The sequence below is a fragment of the Lissotriton vulgaris genome, chromosome 2_1 (assembly GCF_964263255.1).
Source record: "Lissotriton vulgaris chromosome 2_1, aLisVul1.2, whole genome shotgun sequence".
Lineage (NCBI taxonomy): Eukaryota > Metazoa > Chordata > Amphibia > Caudata > Salamandridae > Lissotriton > Lissotriton vulgaris.
In genome coordinates, this window is record NC_141687.1 from 2,119,234,239 (window position 1) to 2,119,250,405 (window position 16,167).

The window sequence follows — 16,167 nt, forward strand, 5'->3', positions numbered from 1 at the left end:
AGCAAATGTGTCTACAGTCTTTAAAAGAATCATTGCTATGTCCTAGACAGTAATGGGTGCCGAGAATACTAAGGCATTGGTAACTGCAGAGAACAAGTTTATGAGAGACATAGTTTCACTTCCTCCCTCGACCCCTTTGAAACCTTTATTCCTTGACATGGGTAAAAGATCAATTTCAGAAATAGTTCGACTCCGCCCTTTGCTATTCTGGGTGTGCCTTAGAAGGACCCCTGAATTAGCAAAATATGCTCTAGTGTTGGACGAGTTAATTATCTTCAATGTATCCAACAAAATAAAGTGGCTCAATAATCTAAAGAAGCTGGTGGAGTCTATAGGTTTGGCTGAGTTTTGTGCCTCACAGTCCCCCCCCTGCTAAACAAATTGTTAAATAATTATACTGGGATTGGGTAGAGGCCAAGGACCTCAACACTACAAGTTGGGTGCCTCTGACTAATAACTTTCTTGAACATAAACCCTCCAGAAAGCTAGAACCATTCCTGGACTTTATCCAGACCCCTGGAGATAGAACTTTGTTCCTGAAATTAAGATACGGTACCCTCCCCCTCAAAAAATGTATGGAAGGGTGGAAGGGTAGGAGTGTGCATGACACAAATTGTCCAGGTTGTCCATGTCAGGAAGAATCCCTTGGCCACTTCTTGTTCGCATGTAAAGCCTATCAGCAGGTTAGAGCAAAATGGTTAAAACCTGTGTGTAAGGAGTTGGGAGTTAGGGATCATAGATAAGCTCTGCGTATTATTTTAACTAATACTACCTCTATGTATATTGTTCGCGGGGTCGCCAAGTACCTTGCCAGTGCTTGGTTTATCCGTTCAAGGTTGTTATGTAATGTCTGATCAGATTTTCACTAAGAATGTATTCTCTCTATTTTTAACCTGTTTTTAGTAATGATTTTTAATGGAATTGTAGTAATTCTTGGTAAATTGTCCAATGGAATTGAAGTAATACTTGGTAAATTGTCTCATGTATTTTTTGTCTGTACTTTATGATATATGTATCTAATAAAGTATTAAAGTAAGTATTAAAGTAGTAATTCAGTGTCATTTTGTGACAAAAGTGTTGTCTTAATAAGAAGACTAAACTGTCCTGCATTGAAAGTTGTTAAACCTGCAACATGTCCAACAACTGCCATTTTAAATCAAGTTAGTGTAGCCCAATATTTATGCATGCAAACATAAATATCTTTTAAAACAAGAAATGCAATATGCTTAGTGTTGTGCTACGTAGACAATATACAAAAGATATGACAAACAGTGAAAGAAAATACTCACAAAAGATTTCTTGACTAAAGCATTAAAGTACATTTTGAGCCATGCAAGCAGAATAAAAAACAATGGTGTCACATCTATTAAAAGCATAATCTGCATTTTGCAATTGTTAAAAGATAATGGAATGTGATTTATTGGATTTGATTAAAGTCAAATTGCCTGAATCAAGCATGCATGCAATCAATAAATTAGTGCAACAAAATAGCACAAGTACCTTTGCTGGATCTATGTGCAGGGATAATGACGATGGATCTTGATCCCTTAGCATTACATGAGTTGCCTCAGAGCTTGGTGATCTTAGGGGACCAGCTTGTAGATAGGTGCTGAAAGGGACTGGTTTAGGCTCATCCAACCTAACAGTTACATTTACGTTTGGACTAACAGCAGCTGATGAGTTGGCAGAATTTTCAGAGTTTGATTCAGTCGACTGGGAAGGGTAAGGGGCTGCAGGTAGGACATCTGCTTTCTGTAGAGTGTGTAAAATATTAAGTTCACTTACAGCACTTTAAAACTACCAACCAGTAAAACATAGTCTTATTTAATTTAGTGAGAACTTGCAGTCCTTCAACTAACAAAATCTCACCTGTGCAGGCATTAGTGATGCATTACTTGAACAAGCTAATTGAATATAAAATATAATTCCCTGACAGACAGCCACAAAAATCATCTTAAATCATAAATCTTACCTGTTGAGCGGGTGCAATTTTATAAACTGGAGAGTCCGTTCTAAGAACTGGCTGTGGCTGAGCTTGTGGTGGGTAAGGAGGATATGTTTGGTTTTCATGATGCAGTCCAGCTGTATCTTCTCGAACAGGTTCAGATGATCGTGTGATGGCAGACTCGGGTGGAGTTCCTGCCTCATCATTAAGGGTTTCATCCAGCTCCTGATCAGTGTAGGCACCACCTTCAGTATCTGTGTCTTCATAGTCTGATGTATGTCTACTGTCTGTGCTATACATGGAATATTCACTACCTGGTGCTGACAAGTAGGACAAACGGTCATCATGCAAATCAAGATCATCTTCCGAGGCTCCATCTGCCTACATTAAACAAACGCAAATTAGAATAAGCAAGAGAAACATCAGTGACTTAATTTTCAGATCATAGTATACTAGAATATCTTTTTATCAAGGGTGTCAAGTATCTGAGTACAACAGCAGTGGATGTTCGTAGTATAAACTGATAGATTGCATCCATCCAACATTACAGACAAGCTCTCTAGATTAATCAAAACTGTACTAATTGAACCTCAATGAGTAAATTACTAAAGACGTTTTTCATATGCTTTACTTTCAGTAAAATGAACATTGTATTAAAGTAGGGCTCTCGAAATTCCACCATTCATGTGTCTGTGTAATCTACAATTGATTAAGCATTTCTAATAATGAAAGGATCAACGGTGGGAGAAGCGGATTAGAAATTTTTATAAAATAAAAAATAAAAAGTATCTTTGATGTGTTTTACAGATTCCAACAGAGATCATCCACATTGTTCACCACATAAAAGCACTATTGCTCAATGGACTGAAGTATTATAACTCTTTGATTAATCCTTATTAAGATCGGAGCCAAACCCCTTAATACTGGTCTGGTCATCTACTGCTTTCATGCAAAACATTATATGAAACAGAAATCACACTAACTATGAACATGCTTTGCTGCATTCTTCCAAAAAACTATTCTGGTCAACTAATTTAAACACTTAAGTTATGAATATTTCTCTTCTGAAGAACAAGTTACTGACCTTCGGTAACGCCTTATCTGGTAGAGGCTATCTAGCCGCGGATTCCTTGCTTAGAATACCTCCAGAAATCAGACTGCATCCAGAAGATTTTCGAGCAGTATCGCTGTACGCCACAATGTGGTGCAGTTCAGCTCTGTGTCATCGTCATGTTAGAAATGACGTGTTTGTTACCTATATAGGCGTCAACTCGGCAAGTTGTCAATTACTTTTGTGACTTTCCACACCAGGAGAGCAGAAACACTGTGAGGACTTACCACTGGTGTGACAGACTAAGGCCCTGAGAAGGGTGTCCCTTACACCGTAATCTGATAGCAGAGCTGGAGGATGGGAGGGTAGTAAAGTAATCTGCAGCTAGAGAGAATCTCAACAAGATAAGGCATTCCCAAAGGTCAGTAACTTGTTCATCTGATCAAGTCTTCTCGCCACAGATTCCTTACCTTAGAATAGATACCCAAGCAATACCTCCCCGGATGTGGGACTGCAAAGCCAATTAAATCAGAAAATACTGCAGGACCGAACAGGAGAAGTACCAGTCATGTTGCACCAGACTGTCAAGGTAGTAGTGTTTGGTGAACTTGTGTAGAGGCCCACGTTACTGCCTGGTAGATGTCCAGGACCATACGCTGTACATTAACACAGTGGTCGTAGCCTTGGAGCTGGTGGAGTGAGCCTGCAAGCCCTCAGGGGGGGTTTGCTTCTTAGCCAATGCATTACAGATCTAAATGCATAGAGCAATCCATTGCAAGATCATCTTTTACTGCTCTGCCTTACTTTGTTTCCTCATACATAGCCCAAGAAGAATTGATCGTCCACCAGGAAGTCTTTTGTGCAGTCAAGGTAGAACAACAACGCTCTTTTTGGGTCCAGATGGTGGTGTGTAGGAAAGTGTGCCCTTTTTGACATGCCCTCCCAACACACAGTTTTTGCCCTAGTACTGATGCTTTTTGACTGAAAGTGAACTGGGTCCCTGCTAACCAGCCCCCGCAAATGTCAGTGTTCTTTCCCTGAATTGTGACCCAATTGGTGAGGACTTGAACACCCCAGTCAGTCCCTAGTAAATGGCATCCAGGGCATGGGCACTAATGAGTACTATGTGCTGCAGCATCGATTCGACCACCCAAACGGGCCCACACAACTGAATGAAGACCGCCATTGCAGGATGTGTGAAATGGTGCAAACCATTTTGAAAACACGAGTTGGCACACACATTTTGTGCCATGACAAGATACACTGCATATGCAACTTGTAAGTCGCCCCTACAGCAAGTCTTAGAGCCCTACGTCCCCTAGCCCTCCAACATACCCCCTTTGAAAACAACAGGGCACTCAATGCCAAAACAGCACACTGCACCCGGCTGCCCCTGTCCTGCTGTGGGTGTACCTTGTGTGCTAACTTGGATCCCCTTTTACCCTGAGCATAACCCTAGGAGCTTAGCCCCCTCAATCTTGTGGCCTGCCCGGGAGCAGCCACCTACCGACGGCCCCATGGCTATTCTGCGGCCTCAGCACTCTGCACCCGGCTGCCCTAGTGTCACTGAGCATCCTTCAACCGGGGGAACCCTTGTTCTAACCTCAGAAACTCCAGCCTCAAGAGGGTTTACTTACCTGAAAACCAATAACCTAATTATTCTCCATAGGACCGCATTGGCTGTTATCCTCTGAAAAACTTTGAAGTGTTGAGGGTGTTTTTATGGAAACATAAGAAATTGTGTTTTGATAAAAAAACTGTTTTACCTACCTTTTATCTAAAAAATGTCCGATTGTGATATCTAGGCATATCACACCAGTAGAAAAAGTAAACCAAAAAGTACGCTCAACAGTAATACCAATTGTATTTGAATATATTACAAACCTGTAACAAAAGTCATTGTTCATCCAGCTTGCAAAATCATCATGAGAAAAGGGAGGGTTCTCCGGGGGATAGTAGGATCGAGGGTCACAGGGGGTCAGAGGGGTGGGTTGGGAGGGGGGGGGGGGGAGCACCGGTGGGGTTGCATTGGGAGAAAATGAAAAAATCATTTCCTCATACCTTGTTTTGGTATTACTGTATATGGCAGCTTGGGCCACTGGATTCAGGAGGGAATGTTAACGGGTTGCGCTGTAGCAGAAGACAGAGGCTGGTTATGAAATATCTTGAACAGTCGGCTGCACAGGTGTTTCTTATACAGGAAACACACTTAAGCTACTCTGAGACTAGGGAAGTTTTTGGTAAATATAAATGGATTGAGCATTCTATCTGCTCTCAACATACGACACATAATAAGGGGGTTGCTGTCCTGATAAGAAAGGGAGCTAATAGCACTATCAACTCTGTGTTAACGGATTGCTCTGGTAGGTGGATCTTGGTGCGGGCAACCCTGGGAGGGACCGAAGTCACTCTGGTATCCTACTATGGCCCTAACCTAGATGACCCCACTTGTCTTCTCAAGGTACAGGCCAACCTGATAGAGGTTACAATCCCAATACTAATTGGGGGTGATTTCAATGTGCTTCTTAACCCCACCCGTGACAGGTAAAATCACAGTAGATATGCAGCAGCTCCACAAACTAGGCGAGCAATGATCAATATGATCCACAATCTCGCTCTGGTCGATGTTTGGGAAGCTAAAGTGGGATTGGGATCTGGGTTCACGTATTTTAGTAAAAAGCAAGGCCACTCTTCGAGAATAGATTATATCCTCACCGACAGCGCAAGTTTAGAAAATGTGGTAGACATCTCTATCCTCCCATCTATCCTTTCGGACCATGCACCTATAACATTTGTATATATGGGAAGCACAGTTAAACCTCCTTCTGGGTGGACATTAAACAGAGGTATGTTGCGGGATCAGGAGCTAATCAGTAACATAAGGGAATCTACTGTTAGGTTTTTCCTAGACCCTGCAGGGTCAACATCTCCTGACTATGTATGGGATGCCTTTAAGGCCTATATTTGAGGGTTATTCCATAGTTTGATATCTTCTAAAAACAAGCAAGATAGGCTGGAATTCCAAAAAATGGATGTGGAGATATTTAGATTAGAAAATGCTAGGATACACTGTCAACCTGAGGCAATCCACCTAATCCTTAAAGAATTAGATCAAGTTCGTTTTGAGTACAGAATTAAGTTGGAAGAAAAAGTGAGAGCCCAATGGGAGGTCCATAGAATGGAGAACTATGAGTATGGAGAAAGAGCAAGTGCTACCGTAGCTTGGAAGACCAAAGCTGAAAGAGCTAAAAACAATATTAATAAACTAATAATTGATGAGGTTGGCACAACGTCAAGTAAGTATGAAGAAATGCAGCAATGCCTCCTCTCTTTATTCTCCCAACTATATAAAGAAGATGCCGTACCAGATATTGACAGTATCCAAGCATGGTTAAATAATAAGGCTTTACCATCTTTGACCAGGGATAGCCAGGAGATGCTAGAAAGGCCGATCACTGAGGAAGAAATCAGGCTTCATATTAAAAAGATCAAAAACAATAAGGCTGCAGGGACAGATGCCCTCCCAGGCGAAGTTTATAAGATTCTCGACAAGATAATTACCCCTAGATTGCATGAGTTATTTAACTATATCTATTTATTTGAGGGGGGAATCCCTCCATCCTGGAAAGAAGCAACCATCGTGCTTATAATAAAACCTGGGAAAAATCCATTAAAGGAGGATTCCTACAGGCCAATCTCCCTGCTACATGCAGATTATAAGATCTTTGCTAGCATTTTGGCAGGGAGATTGGTCAGGGTCGTTCCGCAACTAATAGGAGTAGACCAAAAGGGATTTATTTCGGGACGTTATATACAGGAACAGTCTTTACAACTAATAGGCTGTATAGACCTGGCAGTTGCACGAGCAGAGCCCCTTGCAGTGGCCGCATATGACGCAGCTAAAGCATTCGACCGCGTAAGCTGGTTCTTTCTTTGGGAAACACTTAGAGTAATGGGATTCGGCACAGCATTTATAAGATCTCTAGTTAAATGGTACGAGGGAGCTTTGGCTACTATCCTCTTAAATGGGGTATTAACAGCAAGGTTCGAAATCCAGAGTGGTACACGTCAGGGGTGTCCTATTTCACCCCTGCTGTTCGACATAAACACCGAATCCCTAGCGCAAGCACTTAGGTTAGATCCTCAGATTACCCCCTTTTGTGTGCAAGATCTCAATATCAAACTTGCCCTATATGCAGATGATTTGTTAGTCAATACTAGTAACCCTACTGGGGTTTTGCCTAAAGTGGAGGACACTTTAAGTGAGTTTGGACGATACTCCGGGTATGCAGTTAATCCTTCAAAGACGGAGATTATGTGCTGGGGGTTGAAGGATGGGAAAGGAGTGCCAGCTCTGGAATTAAATATCTGGGGATTAATATCGAGCAGGACCTGGCAAACATTCCTTTGATAAAATTGTGGAGAGTCTTAAAGGAAATTGATCATCTCTTCCTTAGGTGGAGAAATCTTCCACTCACAAAATATGGCTGAGTGAACTTAGTCGAAATGGTAATTTTGCCTAAACTAACATATCTGTTCAGCGCCATCCCCGTCGACTTCCCTGGTAAACTTCTTGGGAAAATCTAGAGCAAGATCGGAAGCTGTATCTGGGCCAATAAAACCTCCAGACTATCGTGGAAGAAGTTAAGGAGAAGGTTAATTAAGGGGGGCTTAACATTACCAGATATCCTCTGTTACTGTCTTACATTTCAGTTTAAAAATATTCGATGTCTACTGGCCAGCCCCACTGATAACTGAGGGAGGATCCTGAATGCCATGGTAAATCAGAAGGGGGGGGGGGGGGGGGGGGGGGGGGGCGGGACTGGATTTCTATATAAGTTCGGGGCCCCCAGGTTCTTCAAGAAAGTACGCCTAAAGGTGATTAGATCTGCACTTAACACTTGGCAAAATCTCAAAGCAAGGTGGGGGATAAAATATTACTCAGACTTCGCCCCTATCTGGGACTCCCCTGGACTCCCTGACTGCTTAAAAGTTAGCTTGGCTGTCCCAATAGAGCGTGCTGGTATCCGGATGTGGTCTGATATAATATCTATAGATGGAGTTCTACCCTGGGAGGTTTTGAGAGCAAACATTGGCGATTCCTTTTTCTCGCTTTAAATTTCTACTACTTTGCTCATGGTATGCGGCAGAAAGGGCGAACATAGGTGAGAACTAGGAGGTAGAGTTAAAACTCCAAAACCCAGCTCCCATGAAAAAAGAGGTTGGGATATGGTATAGAGGCTTACTAGATAGAGAGGATATTGAGCTTCCTCCACCATATCTTGTTTGGGATTCATCTATATTGAAGAATAGCTCTGCAGAGTTTTACTTTCTATCTGTTAATTTATATAAGTTTGTTAAGTCTGCTTCTTTGAAGAACATTTTCTTTCTCACTATTAATAGGTCGTACTTCTAATTTTTGGTCTAGGGATCACTCTAGATCTAGTCTTGGTTATATTTGGCCTGAGCCCGTACCTTATAAATCACCTATCCAGATTACAAATGGGCCTATTTCTTTGTTTGATCTTGTTGGCCCGAAGGGAAATTTGTATATTATGGAAAGTTTCGGCCCCTCCATTATACGAGAAGTGGGTTCGGGCGGCACTTAACATGGCAAGGCTTGATAAAAGCGAAGGAAACATCTGGTCGCCACTGGTTTGCTGGAGCAAGGAACTTAGACTGGTGTAAGACAGACCGATCATTACACCAAGCCTCGTACAAAGAAGCTGGGCTGGTAGGCCCGAAAGCGAATGCAGCAACATCGACCCAGGGCGTTCAGGATCAATAGGGTCTTTTATGTTCCGATGGCAGGCGCTTACGGTGCGATGAGGACTTTTACAGGAATTTTACATTCCAGCCATTGGGAAGAGGAGAGAAAGAAAAACACGCCGCCCCAGTCCGAAAATGACGGGGCGTTTCTCCGAGGCATTTCTGTTTCACCTCGGAGAAATATGGTGGTGTGGAGCGCTCTTCTCTTGCCCTCGGGGCCCTCCCCAGGGTTCTCTCTACCCCCACGGGGGCCCTACAAGCCATGGGGCACATCGGAGCGACCCACTAACATCCGGGGCCGCTCGGACGCGTTGCCTCACGCGAACACCACCCACGCGATCTGCTCCCTCGAGGAGCGGAAGCAGTCAGCCGCCCATGTCCCCTGCCCAGCCCTGACTCACCGGGCTCGGGCGTAGGGGACTCCTCTCTTCCGGGGGTGGCAGCACTTCTCCCCCGGGCAAAGGCGGAGCTCTCCCTGGCACATGGGAGCCCCGCGGAACAGCTGCCTCGCTTCCCAGTCTTTTTTCTGGCGGTGGTCTGCAGCACCTGCGGGGCTTTCCTCTCCTCACGGTAGCCCTGTGCTGCCATTGACCACATATGGGCTCACTGAAAATAGTCCTCCCACGCAATGACACAGACAGATAATAGATTGGCAGGAGCAATTCAAGTTTATACATGTAGGTATAATGAAAACTTGGCAGTGGCACCTGAATAAGAATATTAACCCCTTCGATGCTCATGATGAGGCACAGTGGAGCTGTGCTCATGACGAGCTGAGCTCGTCATGACCACACCCATTAACATTGACCCTCAGCACAGGAGGGGAAGATCTCAAGCAGTGATGGTGTTAAGGATGAAGGCCTAAGTAGGTGATGATATCTGAAGACTAAAACGGATATACTACGTGTTGTTTACACCGCCGCTCACAGTTACGTTTACATGTGATGCCAAATGCTACACATGACAACTTACCTATTGCTTTCCGGCAACACACTCTATGAATGTAGACTTCAGTAGCCTCGGTCGACTTGCATAGTGACGGCACTGTCAAACAGCACAACAGCCCTGGGTAAGGTTCATTTAGGGGTTTTGGGGACACGCTCGCGCTTCACAGTAGAGTCCCGCCACTATATTACATTTAAAAACACTTCCTGCTCCAAGATGGCACCCACAAAAATGGAGTTTATGTGGCACTCTTTTTCCTGTTCCAAAATGGCACCCAGCGATTGTTCAAACACTGTAAGAAAGCTTGTATTTCCTATCCAATATGGCAACCAGGCGACGCGAGCACGGCCGTCCAGTGACGTCACCTGTTCGCGCAGCGAGTAAGGCTTTTAGCCTGCTACCCAGAGCAGTTTGGAGTCAGTGACCTGGGCAGGTACGAGAGCAATAAATACGTTCTTACTATTGAATAATATATTGTTCAAGGTTTAAAACGGTGGTACTGTGTTAATGCTGGTGGCGTGGATACTGGTGTTTTAATTTTTCTCAGAGTGCATGGAATCGAGGTGTTAATGCATTTGTACCATGTGGATATGGATAAGAATTACCACTTGGGAGCCTGCCGCTCACTGGCGTCACCGTAGTAGGAGACGGGGAGAATGCCCCATGCCCACTTTGCAGTTTTGTGTTATTCAGACTGTTAACCTTCCAGTTTTATCCTTTAATGCCTTACGATTTGTCTGACAGGCGTTTTTTTGCGCGGAGTACTCATCCTCCAGTGTTTATCTTCCATTTAGTATTATCGGCAAGGTTGACTACATAATGCGGGATGAATAGGCAAAGTATGCTGTAAAATTCAGCACATTTTTTAAAAGTATTATTTCATTTTGTGTGTGGCGCTGTGTGTGTGTATATGTGTGGCGCTGTGTGTGTGTATGTGTGTGGCGCTGTGTGTGTGTATGTGTGTGGCGCTGTGTCTGTGTATGTGTATGTGTGTGGCGCTGTGTGTGTGCATGTGTGTGGCGCTGTGTGTGTGCATGTGTGTGGCGCTGTGTGTGTGCATGTGTGTGGCGCTGTGTGTGTACATGTGTGTGGCGCTGTGTGTGTACATGTGTGTGGCGCTGTGTGTGTACATGTGTGTGGCGCTGTGTGTGTACATGTGTGTGGCCCTGTGTGTGTACATGAGTGTGGCGCTGTGTGTGGCTCTGTGTATATGTGTGTGGCTCTGTGTATATGTGTGTGGCTCTGTGTATATGTGGGTGGCTCTGTGTATATGTGGGTGGCTCTGTGTATATGTGGGTGGCTCTGTGTATATGTGGGTGGCTCTGTGTATATGTGTGTGGCTCTGTGTATATGTGTGTGGCTCTGTGTATATGTGTGTGGCTCTGTGTATATGTGTGTGGCTCTGTGTATATGTGTGTGGCTCTGTGTATATGTGTGTGGCTCTGTGTATATGTGTGTGGCTCTGTGTATATGTGTGTGGCTCTGTGTGTGTGTGGCTCTGTGTGTGTGTGTGGCTGTGTGTGTGTGTGGCTGTGTGTGTGTGTGGCTCTGTGTGTGTGTGTGGCTCTGTGTGTGTGTGTGGCTCTGTGTGTGTGTGTGGCTCTGTGTGTGTGTGGCTCTGTGTGTGTGTGTGGCTCTGTGTGTGTGTGGCTCTGTGTGTGTGTGGCTCTGTGTGTGTGTGGCTCTGTGTGTGTGTGGCTCTGTGTGTGTGTGGCTCTGTGTGTGTGTGGCTCTGTGTGTGTGGCTGTGTGTGTGTGGCTGTGTGTGTGTGTGTGTGTGGCTGTGTGTGTGTGTGTGTGTGTGTGTGTGTGTGTGTGTGGCCGTGTGTGTGTGTGTGTGTGTGTGTGGCTGTGTGTGTGTGTGTGTGTGTGTGTGTGTGTGTGTGTGGCTGTGTGTGTGTGTGGCTGTGTGTGTGTGTGGCTGTGTGTGTGTGGCTGTGTGTGTGTGTGGCTGCGTGTGTGTGTGGCTGCGTGTGTGTGGCTGCGTGTGGGTGGCTGCGTGTGGGTGGCTGCGTGTGTGTGGCTGCGTGTGTGTGGCTGCGTGTGTGTGTGGGTGGCTGTGTGTGTGTGTGTGTGTGTGTGTGGGTGGCTGTGTGTGTGTGTGTGGGTATGTGGCTGTGTGTGTTCGTGTGTGGTTGTGTGTGTGTGTGTGGGGGGGCTCTGTGGAGGTGCAAATGCAAAGGTTTGCATTTGCGAGAGATTAAGCTATTGGCATTGTAAATGACGATGCCATTTATTTATCTGTTTTCAAAACCAACACATAAATAACAATTTTGTCATTTACAACGCCAATAGCTCTAACTTTTGCAAAGGAGAGACCGTTGCATTGTAAATGCTTGTTAAGAAGAAGGTAGCTGAAAGTTTTTTTTAATTATTATAAATACTGTAGATGGCTACCACTCTTAAGAATTCAAACTGAAGACGTGAAACAGGAAAGAATGGAACATTTTTTAGCTGGGCAATGTAGAATTACTTACTTTAGAAAGGAGGAGTTTCTTGCTGAAGTACCAGTTACGTACCTTCGGTACGATGTAAATTGTAGATACTATTCTAGCCGCAGGTTCCTTAACGTAGAATTATCCGCAGGCGTGAGACTGGATCCGGAAAACTTTTTGCCACAGCATCCCAGTGCGCCGGAGGGGCGGCACCACGTGGCTCCACCCGGACATCCTCTGCGTCCATGACGTCAGCGAGGATACATAAGTCCCAACTGGCGCGCCTACGTCAGTTTTCTTCGGAGAACTTTTCCGCGCCGCAACGCGGAGCCCTCAATAACAAAAACTGTGAAAATACTGGAACAGTGTGCGAAAAAGCCCCGCTAAGCAGAAGGGAAAGCAACAATGGTAAGGAATAGAACCATCCAGAATTGAGCCAGGTACTGAGGCACCAAGATCTGAAATGAAAGAACAAGGCACCGCTACTGGAATGCAAACCTGCAAACAATACAACAGCCACCCCGGGGGAAAAGGATGTGAAAAAACACAACAGACCAAGAAGTCTGCAGCCACCGCCCGGACATAAAGGGACACCAAGGTAAGAGCGGGGAGCAATGACCATTCAACCATAGACAACCTTAGACAACATCAGCAGGGACAAAATCTCCCTAACGCTAAAGTCAAGCTCAACGAAGACACCTCAACCAAAAGGACTGCCAAAGGCAGAAGTGCAAGCACCAGGGAAAAGAAAAAGCACGAGCAAACCCCACACTGGAGATCAGAGTGCAGGGGCGCAGAAAAGCCTATAAAGTCAAGAATGGAACAACAACAACAAGGCGAGGATCCCCCGCAGGAGGGAGTTAGAAAGACACTCGCAAAAGGCAACCACCCGGAGGCAGGCAAGTGCAGAAGACCCAGAGGGCCCTTTCAGAACGGGGAAGAAGGGCGGGTCGTGAAGGAATCTGCTGCTAGAATCGTCTCTACCGGATACATGGTTACCGAAGGAAACTAACTCGTACATCTGATAGCGACTACTAGCCGCAGATTTCTTAATGTAGAATAGATTACCTAGCCATACCTAAGGGGAAGGAGGGTCTGCGAGAGGACCTCCCCAGCTCAGGCAAACACCAGACCCTGACAGGGAACAGTCACCAGGACAGGGAAATAACCAAGTTCTCCCCAACAGGGGATGAGCCACAGGGACAGGGGAAAAAAAACCAGCCCCCCGCAATGCAGACTAGAACCGCAGTGTAGCGGAGTACACCGCCCCACAGGGGATGTGTCACCACAGAACGCAGCAGCCCCGCCCTCACCAAGCAGGAGAAGGGGGGGCAATATGAAATGAGACCATCAGCCAATGTACCAGGGACCTCCAACGGAAGCCCCAGGTACAGGCAATACAAAAGGAGACCAGCAGCCAATGTACCAGGGACCTCCAAAGGAAGCCCTAGGTACAGTCAATACAGAAGGAGACCAGCAGCCAAGGTACCAGGGACTTCCACCGGAAGGTTCAGGTATGAACAACGCAAGAGGAGGCCATCAGCTAATGTACCAGGGATCTCCACCAAAAAACTCCGGTACAGGCACGCAGAGGGGTACCAAGGAATAAGAGCAACCCAGGGACTTCAAGGAGAAGAGCAGAAACTAAGGCAAGAGCCCTCCACTGGGAACACACCCAGTGAAGAGGGCGGCCAGCTGGATGTCAACAGGCCAGACCGAACAGCCCCTTAGTAATAAGGCAGGATGAAGAGAAAAACATAGTCCCATGAAGCTCCCGAAAAACCAGAAGCAGGGGCGTCAGGCCTCACACCAAGGCCTTTGGCCGCGGACCAGAAGAACAGGCGGGCCCCGCTGGGTGCCAAACTGCAACCAGCTGGAAAAGAAGAGGAGAAACAAGTAGGACGTACCAAGTCGTCTACACAGGAAAATAACCCTTCTGGACACCAGACAGAGGACCAGGCCAACAGCAAACCAGAGGCAGAACACCGCCCAATGCTGCAGCTGCCCAAGAAAACGCACCAGCGGCATGCAGCAACACACTCTTAGGGAGGAAATCCCGCATCAGAGAACAAATTAGAAACCCTGCGGCAAAAACCACAGAAGCTTAGTAAGCAGCCAAAAAGAACACTCTTGCCAACGCAGGCTGAACCAGCAGCCAACTCAAGAGGGAGGCCAACTCAGGGCATGGAGTGCACAGTATCTTTGACAGAAAGTATAACGTTCACACCACACCAGATTCCAGGAGAAGTGGGATAACACCTCCCACTAAGACCCGGAGGATCAACAAACCACCTACTGAGGCGGAGGAGGAGGACGAAGCACTGCAAGTAGACGCTGGATGGCCGAGTCTGCATGAGTATTAAACAGCAGGACCCTGTCAAAAGGGAGGTCGACCAGACGCTCCCTAAAATTTTCAGGAAAAACAGCATCGCGTAGCCAAGCATGGCGACGGAGAGCCACAGAAATGGCCATAGTACGTCCAATAGCATCGGCAACATCCAAAGACGCATTAAGAATAAAAGCAGGCAACTCTCTACCATCCAACACATGGGCCCGCAGATCAGCACGGGCACCCTCATGAGAGACATGAGAAAGAAAGGACTCCACAGAATCCCACAGGCTAAAAGTAGCCCTGGTCAGCACACAAAAGGTGTTAAGCGCCCTCAAGGCAGCACTGGAAGAAGCAAAGAATTACATCCCCATGAATCTAACCACTGGGCCTCTCGAGATGGATGGAACAACACCACAGGCAAACATGGAAAGGCATTACGCAGTAGAGCGCCTTGAGTAGAAGGGTGGAAAGAAAGACAGACCGGGTCGTGCGGAGCAGGACGATGGCAGTGCAGTAGTGCCTGAGGCACCGGATCGCCCATGGCAGGGCACTCCTAAGCCCCCTTAAGAGAATTATGGAGTGACGCTTCAAAAGGAAGGAACACCTCCCGTCCACCAGAGCCCTGGTGGAGAATCTCCAAGAGGTTGTCTGTAGGAAATGGAGTGACAGGTTCACCCATCCTCAGAATACCAGCAGCCATGGAAATAGCCAGAACAAAGGCAACACTGGACTCAGTAGGGCGCCGCGGAGGTGAAAGCAATTCCTCCGTGGGTGACTGTTTCAGACTGAGCCGACCATCCCCAAGTCCAGGAGGGGCAGTCCACCCCGGCATAGAGGATCCACAGAGGAATGAGGGACCTGAGGGGCCTCAGGGGAAGGTGGAGAGGGATGTGGAGAAGCCAGCCGCGAGCCACAGAAAGAAGGGTTCGAGGATTTTGGCCGTGGGGACGGCAAAGAGCCAGCCAGCGAAGATGCCAGAAAAAACGGCAACTAAACGGCGCCGTGTCTCCGGGGAGGAACACACCAACAGATGACGGACCTCAGGAGACCAAGCGACTACAGGAGACGAATCCAGAACCCAGCACTGGCGTGTCTCCGTGGAGTCCACCATCAGCGTCAGCCAGAGTGGGCATCGAAACAGTGCCAGGTCGGCCTCAGACGGAGCACCCGCCTGCGCCGAGTGGGGCTTGTTAAAGGAGCGCAGGTCCCTGCCTCTACCTGTGACTCCACCGGAGCCGGGGAGGAGGGCCCCTGGCGCCGAAGTGGCGCCGGCTCGACCTCTGGTGCGGCAGCTGCCTGCTCAGAGGACCAAGGGGGACCCGGGGACAAGCCCGGGTCCCGGCGATCACCTGCGATGCCACGGGGAGCCCCGTAGTGGATTTGCAGCGAGACAGGGACGCTAGGCGACGAAGAGGGGAGCCCCGAAGGAATACTCCTCGATGACGCCACTCTCCTATGACCTTCGGCGCTGGGGCCGAAGCTGCTGGCGACTCAGCGGAAAACCCCGCGCGAGGCAAGGGATTTGCGGATGTCTCAGAAGGTGGATAAAGGGCCAAAGAAGCCTGCAGAGCCGCAGTGCCTCCGCGCCGGGAAACGACGGGTAGGGAGGTGACAGGCGGGGGGCGGACGTCCCGGGAGGGGAGACGGCGCCCGCTGCGGAAGGAGGACAAGGCCTCGAAGACAAACTGTTG

At 47.1% G+C, this 16,167-nt stretch overlaps 1 protein-coding gene across 6 annotated transcripts in view; it reads right to left on the minus strand.

Moving 5' to 3' along the window:
* TJP1 (tight junction protein 1) overlaps window positions 1-16,167 on the minus strand; it is a 707,329-nt gene that overhangs the window by 216,263 nt on the left and 474,899 nt on the right. For 3 of the 6 annotated variants that reach the window (XM_086958393.1, XM_086958392.1, XM_086958391.1), the window contains exons 19-20: window positions 1,973-2,326; window positions 1,501-1,752 (exon numbers count right to left, since the gene is read on the minus strand). In XM_086958393.1, the coding sequence (XP_086814519.1) occupies window positions 1,501-1,752; window positions 1,973-2,326 (606 nt within the window). The remainder of the gene's footprint in view (window positions 1-1,500; window positions 1,753-1,972; window positions 2,327-16,167) is intronic. The other 3 variants (XM_086958396.1, XM_086958395.1, XM_086958394.1) reach the window with 1 other exon arrangement.